The 17,280-nt window shown below is 38.1% G+C and overlaps 1 protein-coding gene across 7 annotated transcripts in view; it reads right to left on the bottom strand.

Annotated features, from left to right (window-relative positions):
* Positions 1 to 1,139: 1,139 nt before the first annotated feature.
* The window catches only part of Tpd52l1 (TPD52 like 1), a 77,956-nt gene continuing 61,815 nt past the window's right edge, over positions 1,140 to 17,280 (bottom strand). For 2 of the 7 annotated variants that reach the window (XM_048354018.1, XM_048354021.1), the window contains exons 4-7: positions 16,356 to 16,457; positions 8,903 to 8,941; positions 6,432 to 6,492; positions 1,140 to 1,796 (exon numbers count right to left, since the gene is read on the bottom strand). In XM_048354018.1, coding sequence (XP_048209975.1) covers positions 1,671 to 1,796; positions 6,432 to 6,492; positions 8,903 to 8,941; positions 16,356 to 16,457 — 328 coding nt within the window. In that variant the 3' untranslated portion in view covers positions 1,140 to 1,670. Of the gene's footprint in view, positions 1,797 to 5,013; positions 5,097 to 6,431; positions 6,493 to 8,902; positions 8,942 to 16,355; positions 16,458 to 17,280 lie in introns of all 7 variants that reach the window. The other 5 variants (XM_048354020.1, XM_048354022.1, XM_048354019.1 and 2 more) reach the window with 5 other exon arrangements.

Below are 17,280 nucleotides of genomic sequence, written 5' to 3'. Positions count from 1 at the left end.
GGTGTGTGATCTCTTCAGAAGCAACACATGTGTACATACAGTTGCTCTGCACTGAAAGGGAAAAAAGCATGATGTCTGATTATTTTTGGAGATACTGTTAGTAGGCAAACAAGTCCATCTATGAATACTGTGCCATTTTTCTTCCTTTTTGCATGAAAACAGGCAAATAAAATAAACAGGAATATAAAATAATCTCAGAAAATTTCACCTATTTTCAACCGGAAGTTTTATTTTAAATGTCTTGCAATTTTATAAATAGCTAAGACTTCACAGAAAATTTGGAAGTCTGACTTTGGGTCAGTCTATACTCTCATCCCTTAAATCTTATCTCAGTTTACCATCTTCTACAGCCCTAAACCTTGTTTTTGAAGTAATGTGGTTTTCTTAAAAAAAAAATATATATATATATATATATATTAGTGCTATGAGTAAAATCTTTCAGTAAAATGAAGACTAGTAAGAGAAGTTAGTCATTAAATCTATTGGTAATATTGTCTACAATATTTGCATATGACTTAAGACCAAATTATTTCTTTTTGGAGGATATCCACTATTTTTTAGAATTACTTTCCTTCTAAATAGCAATTCCTGTTATTGTGACTCAGGGTAAATAATTATTCTTGGGTTGAACACAACAAAAAAGAACTCCTTGTTACTGTTTTTTTCCCTGTGGATTGGCATTCCACCAGCTGTTATATAATTGTCAATGCTCTTATATTTGAAAAAAAAATCGATTCAAAGCCTCTGTGGTGATATATGCTCCAATATATGCTTTGATATTCTTTTAAATTTGCAAGAATCGAATTCTTTGTGAAGAAGCCACCTCTACCCTTGCATATTTACATGCATAATTTCAGTCTTCCGGTTTAAGGTTGGGGTGTAGAATGTGTGTGCTCCCCACGTAGTTCCCTCCTTTACGGATATCAGTCACCTGCATGAGTAGCTGTCACTCAGTATAGACTGGAGAAAGTCTTAATATTAGAAATGATTTTAACATCCTAGGGTGGCTGAGATTACAATTACTGTCCTCTTGTCCTGTTCACCAAATAAGAAGTTAATTTAAAATTGCATCTGTAAAATTACATCCTTTATAAATGATCAATAATACTGAAGACTTAAATAAAAAAATTCAGTCAGCATTAAAATCAATTATTTTAATGATGTACATAAACATACATAATTGATATTGGTAAGGGGATAACAAGCAGTTTGGTGACGTCACCTGCTGCTGGAGACAGTTGGAAACAGGGCAGAGTGCCACCTGCTGAGCGGAAGAACTGAATGGACTTCAGTCAGTCTTCAGGGACATGCATATCATCATGGAAGCCAAGCAAAAAACTAAAAGCAAATAATAGCTATATGTTTGGGAAATATATGTTGAACTACACAGATAAGAATTACAACTGTGTTCCTGCTCCAGTGTGTACAATTTTTTTAAAAGATGACCGTCTATAATTACTGAAGGGTGGTGGCTAAATGGTCCATCATCAACACAAATACATACAGAAATCATTTTAGGAGACTTCCTGGAGAAGCTATTTGAATAACAATATCAAGACATCGGTGTTCCCAGTGGGATTTTGGTCTTCGTATCTGGATATGCTCAGGCAGAGACGGGTGAGGCAGTGGCCAGTAGCCAGCTCATGGACGCAGCTGCAGGCTGGCTGGACCTAGCACTGCAGCTCCTCCTCAGCCTGCCGGGGGCCTCCCGATGTGTTCTGGGAACTGGCATGCGCTGTGGAGTTGAGGACTTCCTCAAAACTGCCTCCACTGTGGTTTGCCCCACCTACTTTCGTCTGAAATGAGTAGATAGGCAAGAATGCAATTATTATTGATTATTACTTTAGTATATTCTTAAAAAAATGTCAAAAGCATGATTACTTTCAAATTTAGAAACTTATTCACCTTCAGAGGCAAATAAAAGAGGTAGTGAAGTTAGTTTCCTTTTGCTAGTACTAGAATTTCACCTATACTTGAGTTCTGAGATCAGATTCCTAATACCTTCAAGAGTTTATAATCAGACCTGGGTGCTCCCACTCACCAGAGAACTGATTAATAAAGGGGATTGGATTTTAGATATAGTTCCCCCAAAATTTACAATTCTATAAACATCTTTATGAGACTTAAATTTTCTACTTAGAACATTACTCTTTTTTTTGGGGGGGGGGGGGCAGTCCTGGGCCTTGGACTCAGGGCCTGAGCACTGTCCCTGGCTTCTTTTTGCTCAAGGCTAGCACTCTACCACTTGAGCCACAGCACCCCTTCTGGCCGTTTTCTATATATGTGGTGCTGGGGAATTGAACCCAGGGCTTCATGTATATGAGGCAAGCACTCTTGCCACTAGGCCATATCTCCAGCCCAAATTTCCTACTTACAACCGAGCAGGACAGTTTTAATTTCTGAAAACTATCCTCTGACAAAACAGTGTGCTGAATGAAACATGCTTTCCGCTCTCTGCTTTTAGAATTGGAGTCTGAGCACTAGAAACTTCACATCTTCTTGAGGCAAATTATTGGGATAGGAGTGTGTGTGTGTGTGTGTGTGTGTGTGTGTGTGCACTTTCAATTAAGTAGAAGCATGAATTTACATTTTTAAAAATATATTTAAGTGTAGACAGGTACTGCTAGCTCATGCCTGTAATCCTAGAAACTTAGCTGCTGGAACTGTGAGGCTCATTGTTTCAGGCAAGCTGGAGTAAAGTTTGAGACATCCCCTTCTCTATGGAGAGTTGAATGTGTGGTGGCAACAGCCTGTTTTCTGGCTACAAGGGAAAGTCTACCATGGAAGAGTGTTGCCCAGGCACACACCTGGGTGGGAAGCAAGGTTCTATCTCAGGAATAACTAGTGAAATCAGGGCTAGAATTGAGGCAGATGCAGTATGAGCATCTGCCTAGCAAGTACTATGACTTGAGTTCCAAACTCCAGTACTACCAAAAAGGAAAGGAAAAGTATGTGTGTATGTATGTGTGTGTATATATATATGTGTGTGTGTGTGTGTATATATGTATATATCACATATACATGTATCTATACACTCATACATAGATGTATTTATGTATGAACATGTATACATACATACTTACATATACTCACATACAACTATACATACATATTTTGAAAGATTCTTCACTAAATGCTTTTCAGAAGAATACTTAATGGGCCAAAGTATTTAATATAAGTCTTGTCCATGTACACATTGACCTTCCCTTTAATATCCACAATGTAGAAAAACACTCAATTTGGCACCACGGAGGAAAGGAAGATATGGAAAGGAAAATACTGCTACTGCTCAACTAAGGACACACAGTGACATGTCACTGTCACCAACAAGGCCACTCCCAGACATATGTACAACATGGAGAAAGGCATCACGACGCCTGGGGGAAAAGATTTTAAATATAATTCATTATTAAAAAACAAAACAGTAATCCCCCAAAAAAAATCCAAACCAAAGAACCCCAACATTTTAGTTGTCATGAAGTCCCTCTCTGCCACTTAAAAATTGTTAATTTTTCTCCCACATACATTGAAACACTTGTTTTTTTCTTTGTCCTTTGTTGAGACAGCATCTCACTGTGTAACCCACAATTTTCTCAAACTCGTGGTCCTCCTGCCTCAGCTTCCCAAATGCTGGAATTCTAGATGTGTGCTTGTATACTCCAGCTAGAAAACTTTGAACTGCATGTTTGGTTGCAGATACTCAAATCAGCTGTTAAAGGAAGCAGCCGCAGACAATACTACACAAGTGAAAGGACATGCTGATGTTTCCCTATCACTTACAGTATGGACAGTGGCATGCAAATTTCATTTTCCTTCTTTTTATCAGTAGTGGGGTTTGAACCCAGGGCCTCACCTTTGTTAGGCTGGTGGTTGACCACTTGAACCATGCCTCTAGCCCTGCTTTTGTCATTTTTCTCACCAAAATTAAAATCACTCCTTAAAGAAAATTTTGTTCTAACTGTCAAGTTGGCCTTCTTAATTTCTCACAATAAAATGGATGGAAAAAGGAAACAAAAGGTATAATGTATCTTGCTTGTTGTTTTTAAAGATTTTGGTTCATACCATATAATGTATTGTCAAAAAGTATATGTACTAAAAATACTGTTTGCTTGAGGTGGATGGAGAGTGGGTGGCAAGGATGTAACTACTCATGATTCACTGGAATATGGATGAATCTACTAAAGGTGGTTTCACAGATGCTGCTTGTGCATCTGACGGAATGTTTTGGATGAAATAGTGCTTTTGTTGACCATACAGATAATACCAGAAAAGATGTCATTAAGTAATATATAGCTAGGTATCAGCAGGATTAAATTTTATACAATTATGACGAACTGACAAGTGTTTCATAGAACATCAAACTGTGTTAGTTATTGATTTGGTATAAATGCTACCTGGTACATGTCAGAATGCAGGAGATGTCAGGAATAGGCCTTAGTTTATAGTAGAACGTTTTTTTCATAGAACAGAAATATGTCTATGAGTTCCTGCCATTGTAAGACTTGTGAATGAAAACACAACACAGAGACCATCAAGGATTTCAACTCGTTCGTAGTGATCAATGATTCGTTCCCCAAGCAAGAAACAGCCCCATGACCCTTAAGAAGAATGCTGTAGACATCTTGGAAGTTTATAAAACAAAAGTACACTACAGAAACTAAACTATATAATAGAAGAGTGAAGCATTATCAAGTGTTTAGTCTCAGTTGGGGTGGGAAGGAATAAGAAATGTTAACTATTGAGGAAGTGCGAAGTTTTGCATACAGCATGATTATCAGCTATTCTCTATTGCCTGAGTTGGTAGGCAAAGATGAATTTGGCATTGGCTGTGAGATAGAGGTGTGTGAGATAGATGGACAACCACAAAACCGAGAGTCTGCTTTCAGGAGGTCTTGGCACAGGCTAGAATCTGGTGGTATACCCCATGAGGAGAGGATAGTGAGAGGCAGAGGGTGTGTGTGAGAGGCAGAGCTTAGATCAAACACTTACATCACGTGTGAACCATGAGCTTACCAGAGTTGCAATAAAAGCAAATGAAAATAGGCGGGTCTTTATTCTTCTTTTGCTTCTCTGTATTTCCTTCTTCTAAAGAAAACCTAAAAAGTACAACTTCTCCTATGTCAGAACTTGTCTGAGGAACAACAGATGCCATCCTCTTTGAGTTGAATATGGTTGAAAACCAAGAACTGAGAAAATGATGTCTGTGATTTTAGCCTTTTGCTGTTACTGGATGTTCTAGCAAGAGATAAATGCGTGTCCCACCCTCTTAAAAATCTTCTCTGTGACTAGGGTTAATTCATGGCTCCCACTGGTCCCTGTGCATTCAGTAAGTAATGGTGCTAACAGGCGGAGTATCAACTCTGCACATGTGGAAACTGGCAGTGAAGGAAACTAAAGAAGACATAGTAAACCCTGGTAATAATTGCATCCTTGTCCCTCGACACCTGGTCAAAGTTAAATAGAGATGGAGAGTACATGGAAGACCCTCCCCTACGTAAAAGAACTTCCAGGTCAAACTCATTAAAAACATTTGGGAGCTGAATAACTTGTCAAGAGCTACACACTCCCCGGCAGCATGCACAGGAGCTGTGTAATCAGCGTGTGTACATGGCTAGTCTCGATCCGATGAAAGATCACATTTGTAATTTTTCAGGTAATAGTAGAATAAAAAAATGGTTCTAGTGATCGTATCAAGGTGCATTGTTTAGATAGTAACTTTTCAAAAATAATCCTAATAGTTTCAATGACTTTTCCCAAGGTTATTATTACCCTTTAAATCTACACTGATTTTACTTTTTGCTCGCTCTTTATCCTCTCTGTGGACTAACTTACCTGTGCCTAAACAAAAAAATCTGCTGAATTAAAAAAACAACACTACCACGGAATGGACATCCTTTCGTTTTATCTCCCATGGGCCCATGAAATGGATTCCTATAAAATAATGTATGTGTGACTGAGCTTCATTTTCCTCTCTTTGACTGCCAACCACACTGTGTTCAGCATGAAACTGAGGAGCTGAGGGGTAGTGCTGGCCATGGTAACAAGTGCTGGTCCATAGTCAAGCAAGAGGAGCTCTGAGATGTTCTGGAACCTTCCAAATTCACTCACATGCTACTTTCAGATATATTTCGTGGGTTGGAGGGGGGTGGGGATAGCATTAAGAGATTAAGTGAACACCAACCTAATTCCTCTTCATTTGCAGTCAAACCCTTAAAGGGTTTATTTAAACAAGTCCAAGTATACAGTAATACTGGTCAACACTGATTTTACCTAGACATTCATATGAGAAGAAAAGCATTTGGCTTTGTTCATGTCTACCTCTGCTGCACAGAATGCAGGGGGCCTTGTTTTGCCTAGGGAACGAATGGCAGCATGACTAAGCTTTTCTGATGAAATGGACTCAAATCACATGAAATTAACTTTGTCTGTACCTTAAGGCTTGTGACAGTTGTCTCAACCCTCTCCTCAAATGATTTGAAAGTAGGAGAATTCCTAAAATAACAAAAGAAAGAGAGGTCAGCTTAAAGACCTAGCGTCTTAGCAACCATGCTGTTTTGGTTTTCTGCTCCAGAGCTAGCTGTCATCTTGCCACCTATACCAAGCATGTTTTAAAACATTTCACTTCTGCTAGGTTTGCTCCAGAAACCAGTGCCTGAGATTGAATATTTCTAAGTAAAATGGTTAGACGCTCAACCGAGGACTAAACAATTCAACAAGAGGAAATGACTATGACATTCCATAGTGCATTTACTAATTAATTGTTTCTATCACCACATTCCTAATCTTGACTCAGTCTTTTGGTAAAGAATGGAATCCATCTGAGGCATGCCATATTTGAGGTTTTGTACTTTGAATTTTATTTTATTTCAGTAAATGTCAGACAAGACAGAAATAGCTCGGGGGGGGGGGGGGGGGGAAGATCATAGGTTTTTTATCACCATGCCTTACAAAGTAATTATTTTTGATAACTTACATAAAGTAGTGTTCTTGAAAGTTAATTCATTCCTTATTTTATGCTGAATTATACCTATTACCTAATGCTTGATCAAAATGATGTTGATGGAATATATTGTTTTCCCTCTTAAAGAAGTACCATCTATTTTCTTACCACTTAGCCTTCCCAGCTTATTGGAATTTTTTGGTGCTTTATTCATTGTGTTATATAACCTATATGGCATCTTGTTGCTTTAAGTGTAAATACTTCATCTGTGTTTTCTTGGTTTTCAATTACTGCATTTGGCCACATAACATTACAAATTAATGTCATTTCCTTTGAATATGGTATCACTAAGTTGAATATAGTATCTCAGGAATTGAACTTGAAAAATATATACTGCATCTTCCAACAATTGCCATTATTTTCAGGTCATTATCTGCATTGCCATTATTTTCATTCAACTAACTGTGACTGTGTTTGAGAAACCACTTTCTAGTTTACCTTGAGTAAAGAAAAAGTAAAATAAGAGGAATGGACCAAGGAAACTCCATATAGAGTGTATCTATAAAAATACAAGCTTTGCCATATGGTGTGGATTAAATCATGGTTTCATATTATCCAGAGGCAATTACCATTCAGAATTTTTTTAAGCTCAATTCTGCTTGGTTGGGAATTGGGCTCTGACACTTTAATACACTAAATGGTCAAAAATACACCTACCATTTAGGCTGCAGGATTAACAGTGGTGAGTTCAGAGCATGTAGCTGTGGCATCACACCTACAGGTGACTCTAACACTCATCAAAATCCTATGAATAATCCTTCAAAATACCTTTGTTCTGATTACATATTCATGAAATTATACTCAAATGATTCAAAAGCATAAAGTTGAAGCACATCACTGCCAATGCAGGCTTAATTTGACTGTGTCTGCTCATTCTCCTGACAACCAAGGAGGCAGATAGTTAAGCCTAATGGTTCATGAATATACGTTAAATTACAGAATTAGTTTTACTCTCAAAGTTAACTTCATAATGTCTTCATAGGAGGATATTTGACATAAAAACCATTAGATGGGTTCTTTTCACAGAGCAAAAACCAAGCTACTCTCTTCCAAGCCTTCTTTGGACACTTAGATTTAAAATTTGATAACAAGCTCAGAGTATGTTCATATGCACTAGTCAATGGTAGAGGGAGCAAATTATTGGAAAATGAGGTAAGAAATCTTGAATCTGTATCCCCTATTTACCACCAAATATGGAAAGCCAAACAATGTGGTTAAATTACCTAATTAACCAAATAACCAGAGTAAAAGAGATTTCAGCAAACAGAACAGACTCTTGTAATTGAATTGTGTTAGAATGCATGATGCAGAGCAGGGAAAAATATTTAATCACATTTAATCAGACCATACCCAATCATAAACTAGTAATATTGCAAATGACCCTAGAATTTTATTTCAATGATCTTAAACTACTTGCAATAACTAAACTCCTTCTACAGCCTATTCAAATCACCATGTATAAGATAAAGCAGGTGTAAGAAATATACTGGGGTGTTCCCAGAGGCTTAATCTAGCCTCTAATTCCAGCAGTGTCAACTATTTCCATTGCTGATGAATTCATAAATGTATTTTCACTTTGCAAGTGTGCTGGGTATTTTTCAAGCCTGTGCTAATTTGCTTCACACTTAGCCTCTCGGCATCCACATGAAGTCGGTCTTGCAATGTACAGAAAAGGAAGTGAGAGTGAGATAAATCACTTGTCTCTGATCACAGAGGAGGGTAAGCCAGTGTGTCTGGTCAAACACAAACCATTACACTCTGCATGAGGCAGAACATGGAATGTTAGCAATTTCCTTCCATAGAAAGTGGGATGGGGAGAGAAGCTCGCAAATAAGCATCAATAAAGTAATATTTCATACACACCCTACATTAATCGTATGAAAAAGATTTTATACACATTACCTCATGGCAGGCATACTTATGGAATGGCGAATGGAGTACCTTCAGAGCACAAAGAGATTAAAGAGGGAAAAAAGAAGATAGCAAATTTAAGTACATAAAAACTCTTGCTTCACAGTTCTAAAATATCAGTTTTTGATATCTAAACTATTTTCTGCTCACCCAACTAAAATGATTATTTGTTTTCTTTGGGAATGGAGGGGGTTGGGCACTGTCAGCTTCCAAAGGGTATGAAGGCAGAGTAGACGGTCCACAGCCACATACTATTCTATTTCCTGAAGGTTTCCTGGGTTAAATCTGAGGTGTAGTGTCCCCCTGGTCAGCTCAGTAACCCACAGACATTGTCTCCAAGTCCAACTTGTGTTTCATTCCTTTCTGGTCAGAATGGCAGCAAGGCACAAAGGGTAGTACCCAGGAGGTGTAGCCAAGTAAGTGGAAGCTACTCCATTGAAGAGCAACTGACCCTAGGAATGTAGGAAGCATTTGTTCAAGGAAGCATGTGCAAGCTAACACAAGTCACACAGCTCAACATGAAGAAAGGACTTCCTCATTCATTCTGCTTTGATTGTCAAGAACATCTAGCATATGTATAGATAATAGATATATAGATATATAAATGTTCTTGAGAATTTTAAGAAATTTATCCTCTTAATCATAGAGTACCAGGCTCACCTCCACTCTAATTGCCTGCTATTTTTCCATTGTGTCCCAGTGAGGGAACAGACGTGGCATAGGGAAGAAGCAGGAAGGAGTCCATTTTCCTGGGCTGGTGCTTGTTCTTCTATCCCGCTTTTCATTGGTCCCTGCTTTCTCCAATCTACCAAAGCTAACAGATCATGGATCAGATTGGTGATCCTCTCCCAATAATATCCACTAATTTTTAATAGACTTGGCAGCATTTTACCCAAAGAAAGAAAGAAAGGGGCAAAGAAACTCGAGGGTCACTATAGTCTTAGACACTCTACATAGAAATTACACTCAGGAGACTTTGTTCAAAGAAATCCATGATGAGCAATGTGCTCATCTTAATTACAAATAAGTTGTTAGGAGAAAATATTTGAAGCTCATAATAATATTCTAGACAGCTAATGCAGAGGCCTAGAACAGACATTTGCAAAGTGTAACACATGCACTTTCCCAGCAAATGTTCTTCTTCCAACTCCAGAAACATCAACACAACTGCAAGAAATTCTGAAAAATTCAGAAACTAGAGAAATAAATTTTCTGTTTCTCAGCTTCACTGTGTAGAAGTTTAGAACAACAACAACAAAACCCCACGATACTCTTGATTCCCACATTGTTTACAAGATCTAAGGAGCTTGCTGATGGAGAATGAAATGATGAAGAAAAAGATTTCTAAGAGATTCCACAATAAGTGAAATTGATAGGAAGGGTTCAGAAATGAAATGGGTGCTTAAATAAACTCAAATGTAACAGGTGCTTTGTAACTAATTCCTTATCGCCATTTACATTCTCACCAGCTTTTTGCTGGTGGCAGTGGGAAGGAAACAGAGGGCCCTAGGAGAGCAGGGGGGAGTGATGAGCCACAGATCTGTCCACACAACCACACAGCCACACAGCCACGAGGAGCTTACCCAATAGAATGAGACCTGCATCCAGGCAGCATGGGAAAGAAGAGCAGGGGCAGGTTAGCACACAAGATTCAAACAAATGCCCACACTGCCCTTTCTTGTCCCCTTTCAAGAGCTCAAAAGGAAAGATGAGCTGGCTCTATTCACCACTTGGATCCTTGAATCTCCAAGGAGCTGGCTGGTTTGAGGACCCCCCTATGGATTCTAAAACCTGTGAATGCTGAAGTCTTTATAGAGCTACACAATGTGCTATTTATGTACCTGCACACATACTTTAAACCATGTCTAAATTACATATACTATCCAACATAAATGCTACATAAAGTTTATATTACATTGTATAGGGAATAGCAGCACACATAAAAATCTGTACATGATCAGTAGATATGATAATTTTTTAAAACATTTTTTAACCCACAGTTGCTTGGGTTCATGGATGTAGAACCCAAGGAGCTGGCAGGCCAGTTGGACTGACTTTCCAATTCGGCTTAGAGATCTTTTTGTTTGTTTTTGTGAGTCCTGGGGCTTGGACTCAGGGCCTAAGCACTGTCCCTGGCTGCTTCTTTTTTTTTTTTTTTGCCAGTCCTGGGGCTTGAACTCAGGGCCTGAGCACTGTCCCTGGCTTCTTTTTTTTTTTTTGCTCATGGCTAGCACTCTGCCAACTTGAGCTGCAATGCCACTTCTGGCTTTTTCTATAAATGTGGTGCTGAGGAATCAAACCTAGGGCTTCATGTATACAAGGGCAAGCACTCTTGCCACTAGGTCATATTCCCAGCCCCTAGAGATTTTTTTTTTTTAGTAACGTATTATGATTTTTGCTTCTAATCATTTTTCCATGTTTATAGCTATATTCATTAAACATTTGGTTCCTCCAGATATCTCATCCCTGCTGGATCACAATCTGACTAATTCACTGTGAATTATAAAAAAGATGCTAATCGTGTCATAACAACCTATCTCACAGCTTGCATTTCTTCAGTGTACCCTATATTCAATGTGACTTTGGTGCATCTTCATGGGGAACATTTTGGTGAGGTAATACTTATTATCAATGTTATCCTGCAGATAGAGAAAGAGGATGTCACAACTAGTCCCAGGGACATCTTATGACAGTCAAGTTTAGACAAGAACTTTAAGAAACAGAACCTGATTTTTTAAAATAAAACATGTAAATCAATGGTGCTTTTTATTCCATTTTTTAAAAAGCCTGATCAAAGTTTGGCAATTTTTATTCCTTTAGAAGTATTTTAACAAAGAAAGAACTGTTTGTCTTCTAGTGTATCTAATGATTGCCTGACAATCTTTTTGGAAAAGTTCAGAATTTTGTTCTGAAAATGCTCCAATGAAATGTATAGGACAATTAATACAAAACATAGAATAACCTTATGCTTTACATCAAAGAAGGATGTAAAGTATAACATCTGTGCCAAATTTTCATTTTCCCTCTGTCATTCTATAAACCGGCATGCTCATTTGCACAAACTTTCAAAATGTAATAATTTATTTTCCATTTAAGAGTCTTCTAAGTTGAAAGCAATTTAAAAATAACCTATGGACTTATTAATTGTTTGAGCCTAATTTAAGACTAAAAATTATTTGTAACAGTGCTTGTTTACAGGGAATCATCATTTACACAGAAATGTTAGAAATTATAGTTTGGGATAAAAATAAAAACATATTTCTGAAAATTTTTCAGCTCCTTAGAATAATTTAGGACAGAATTTGAGAGTCTAGCAATACAGGTTACATTTTCAAGTTAGCCCTTCAATGTGAAATGTTCACGATAGCCTTGTACATTGGATGCTTGTGAGTCTATTTTGGGAGGTGGTAGAAACTTTAGGAAGTAGAGCCTAGCTGGAGAAAGCAAATGAATAGGTCCCCAGTCCCTTCTATCATTGCTTCCTGTCTGCCATCAGATGAGCATCCTGTCATCTACTCCCACCGCCATGATGTTCTGTTTCATCATGATCTCTCTAATCAAGCCTAGGACTATGGACAGAACATTCTGTAACCTTTATCCCAAATAAAGCATCCCTCCTTTTAAATTGTTCGAGCAGTATTTTGGCATGCTAATGAAAAGTGTGACTACTACAGAAATTGCTATCATAGAAGTGAGCTTGTGGGCTGGGAATATGGCCTAGTGGCAAGAGTGCTTGCCTCATATACATGAAGCCCTGGGTTCGATTCCCCAGTATCACATATATACAAAATGGCCAGAAGTGGCGCTGTGGCTCAAGTGGCAGAGTGCTAGCTTTGAGCAAAAAGAAGCCAGGGACAGTGCTCAGGCCCTGAGTCCAAGGCCCAGGACTGGCAAAAAAAAAAGTAAGGTCGTTGTTGTGACTAAACCTCACAACATAGCTTTTAATCTTTTGGTTTGTGGGGAGCAATTTGGGAAAGTTTGAAACTATGGGTATATTTGCTCCAGAATGTTATAAATGCCAGAATGCCAATAGAAATGAGGACAATATGGACTATTTCCTCAGGTTTCAGATGGGAATGAGGACTCTACTGAAATAGGATTAGACACCAAGGCCATCCATGATTTGTTTGTGTCCTGAGACTTTAAAAGTAACGGTCTGATTTCTGTGAGACCTTCTTTTCTTCCTTCCTTTTGGATTGGGAGTATTTATTTTGTCATCACTGTGTATTGGAATGTGTGACTTTCATGTTAATTTTACAGGGGTTCATGGTTAAGTCTTAATCTTGAGTTTCAGAAAAGGCTTCTGACTTGGATTTTTCAACAACGTTGGAACTGTTCAGATTTTGGGGACTCTGGAAGATGGACTAAATGCATTTTGCATTATGACGAGATGGCCAAGAACCTTCGGGAGCCAGGAATGGAATGTTAAAGTCTCAATATGAAATGTCCTCCACAGGCTATTTTGGGAAGTCGTAAAAATTTTAGGAGCTGGGGCCAACCAAAGGAAGTCGTTTACTAAAAGCTTTGCCCTTGATGTTATACCAGGTCCTTAATTCCTTTCTCTCTTTCTTCTTCTTTTTATTTTTATCTTTTTGTGCCAGTCCTGGGGCTTGACCCAGGGCCTAGGTGCTACCCCTGAAATTCTTTGGCTCAAGGCAAGCGCTCTATCACTTGAGCCACAGTTCCACTTCTGAGTAGTTTGTTGGAGATAAGAGTCTCACAGACTTTCCTGCCTGGGCTGGCTTTGAACTGTGACCCTCAAATTTCAGCCTTCTGAGTAGGTAAGATTCTAGGTGTGAACCACCTGTTCCTGGCTTCTTTCTGCTCCTTGTCTACCTCAAGATGAATAATCCCTGCCACTATCATATCTGCTTTATCAGGAGCCCAGAATTGGTGGAGCCAAGAACTAAGACTGAACCCTGAAATGGTGAGCAAAATAAATCCTTTACCCCTTTAAGATGATTCACTCAAGTGTTCTGTTACAGCAACAAAAGCAACAATAATGAATATGTTGTAGGTTCTAGAGAGAAAATTGGTGAAAAGCTTAAAAGTCGTAGAAAATGGCCTTATCCCATTTGTGTGAAAACAAAGCAACATTAAAGCAGGAGGAATGGCAATTAACATAGCATGGATAGTATCTTGAAATAGTGTGTAAACGTGAATATAGCATCTAATCACATATATGCAACATAGTCTTCATTCTTCAAAAAGCCAATGACTGAAGCCTTAAAATAGTATAGAGGCCTGTAGATACTTTCTTTCATGTGAGTCACCTTGTAACTGAGATCATCACTTAATAAAGATAAAAACTAACGTTAATTGAAAGTGCCAGGCTATCTTTGGCCATTTTTGTAGTAATAACTTAGTGACTTTTTTTAATGTGATACAAGAATTGAATTCAGGATTTCACTCAAGTGAAACACATGTGCTATCAGGGTGCTACACACCTCAATGTTTTTACTCTTATTCTTGTTTTGTAAACAAGAGCCTAGGTACAGACGAAGTAAGTTTCATCTGTTCTCTTAACCTGCCCTCCTGAAGCCCAGTTTCCTAGGAGCTTCTTTCAAAGGCAAGTTTTCTAGAAACAAGTTTCCAGGAGCAGATTCCTGGAGGACTGTCACCAAAGTCCCACTAAGGCAAAACCTCAGAAAGGAATATTAAATGAGCTTCAGAGGTAGCTGGAAGGGGTCCTCACAGATGGAGGAATTCTGGGTGACAGCATTATATGATAATCTCAGTGTTGAAGGGAAAATTTTAAACTATAGATGTACAGAACAATTTTGTAAACATAGCAAATTATAATTCCTCAGATATTAAACAGCAATATAGTCTTTCCTGTTGTTGTTTTGTTTTCTTCCTCCCTCTTTCCCTCCCTCTCTCCCTCCCTCCCTCTTTTCCTTCGTTTCTCCCTTCCTCCTTTCCTTCCTTCCTCTCTCTGCCTTTCTTTCTTGGGCCAGTACTAGGGTTTGAATTTAGGACCTTTGGGCTCTTGCTTGGCTTTTTTCCCCCCAAGACTTGTGCTCAACCACTTGATCCATACCTCCACTTCTGGCTTTTTGCTTTTTAATAGGAGATATGTGTCTCAGTTTCATCTGCCCTGGCTGACTTTGAACCAGGAGCCTTGTATCTCATCCTCTTGAATAGCTGGGATTATAGGTGTGTACTATGGGCACACAGCCTGGTCTTTCCTATGGTAAGAGACTGTTTAATAAATTTACATAAGTGGTTCAAAGCCACTAAAATGACTTGCAACTTTCCTTGTAATCAAATGAAAGGTAAGTAATAATTTACCAGGTTAACCTCATCATGCTTTCTCTGAAGAATTTCAATTGCTATAACAGCACAGAATTAGGAAAATTGAAGCTAAAGCAATGCACATATATTGATGCATATCCTTACTTAACTGAGAAAATCTCCTGAAGGATATCGGCCAACTTCAAAATCAGTTAACAGATATTTAAACAAGCAACAGATATGAGAGTAAAAACTAAACAAGATAACTTTGTTATATATAAAAGTGGCAAGAAAACATTTTTTCCTGGTATCTATAGTGAAGATATCTGGTTCATAATTGAAAATCTACTCTGTGTTCACACTAGTTTTATTGTAGCAATGAAATGCTGAAAGTAACTATAATGTGGAAGGTACTTGTTTAAAATATTTGCAACCACTATATACAAGATATAATTGGGCCATTAAAAATGAAGATGTAAAAAAAAATGAACGTATTGATAATAAATTGCTAAAGAAGAAAAACAATGAGTAGAAGGAAAACCCCAATGGTGCCTTTTTAAAATGAAAGAATATGTGGTTTTGTATTTAGCACAGAAACAAACCCCAGCTAACTGTATAAAAAATGTAACCTAGATGAGTTTACCACAGCATATTCCACTGAATGCATACATTAATTTATCCTTTAAACCAAGATTAAAAGCTCAGTGCCAGTGCCTCACACCTATAATCCTAGCTACTAAGGAGACTGAGATCTGAGGTTTGTAGTTCGAAGCCAGCCCAGGCAGGCAGGAAAGTCCGTGAGTCGCTAATCTCCAATTAACCACCAGAAAGCTGAAGTGGCATTGTGGCTCAAAGTGGTAGAGCGCTAGCCTTGAGCAAAAGAGCTCAGAGACAGTGCCCAGGCCCTGACTTCAAGCCCCATGACCAACAACAACACTAAAAACAAAAGAAAAGAAAAACAAGACTAAAATGTTTAGCATATGCTGCTTTAAAAGAAAAAAAATCCCTCATCATCCTCAATCTTCTACTTTTACCAGTGGTAAGGATGCTTTTTGAACTAGGCCCCTTGGTAGACCTTCAAGCAAAAAATGTCTTAAAATAATTTTTTAGGTTTGACAACAATTAATATCATTTTTATCCACCAAAGGCAAGACCAGCCAGTCGTAGGCAATGCTCCCTTGGCAGGATGCTGTGGTTCTTTCCCACATACCTCATGTCTCCAAACTTCTTGCTGATGGCTGTCCCAACATTGCTGAAAGCTGCAGTTGCCTTCTGCCCTGCGTGACTTAGGGTTTCGTGCGTTTTCTTGTAACTAGAAGGAAAAGAGAACCATGGTAAGCAATGCTGTCTTTTACAATCGTCATGAAAACATTTATCTTCCTTCTCTCACCTCTTCTTCTTTTGGAAATTCCCTTTTTGAAACAGGTTTAGGAAGAAAATGACGTCACATCATGGGGATAACAGGCTGATAACGACTGGTCAGAAAGAAAGTCAGGACATTAAATCTGAATCCAGGAAGAATTTATATACATAATCCCAGAGATGAGTGGGCAGATCTTCACCACAAAAGTGGAATTGAGCAGAAACCCTACATTTTTTTTTCTTGAAAATATTTATTTAGTTTGTATCCAGGCATTTACAATGACATCCACACGTATCTCCTATCTTCATATCTTAAATATTTTTCCTAAAGACCTGCTGAATAAAGTCCAAATCCTGCTTCATACTATTCTAAACTGTCAGTAATTTAAACATAGTTACATGTTCAGCTTTATTTCCCACTGTTTGTCCATGCATACCTTGCTCTTGATACTCATTAAAAAGATCTCGTAGATTTCCTACCTCTATCATAACGCTAATTCCACATGAAGTAATCATCCATCCATTGTACCTTCCATCTCAGACTGAGCTTCAATATCCTGTTCTTAGGAAAATTCTCTGAAGTATTTTTCAGTTTGTCTTCCTCTACATTTCCACAGTACTTTATCTGAACTTCTCTTCTAGGCATGCTCACACAGGCCTTCTAATATGCTTATTATTATTATTTAAATCTTTTTATTATTGCCATTCAACAAAACAACTTATGAATATAATGCATCTTATCAACATCACCACTTTGAATATTCTCATCCAAC

Source organism: Perognathus longimembris, chromosome 9 (genome assembly GCF_023159225.1).
Source record: "Perognathus longimembris pacificus isolate PPM17 chromosome 9, ASM2315922v1, whole genome shotgun sequence".
NCBI classification, from domain to species: domain Eukaryota; kingdom Metazoa; phylum Chordata; class Mammalia; order Rodentia; family Heteromyidae; genus Perognathus; species Perognathus longimembris.
This window is presented reverse-complemented; position numbering and strand designations above follow the sequence as displayed.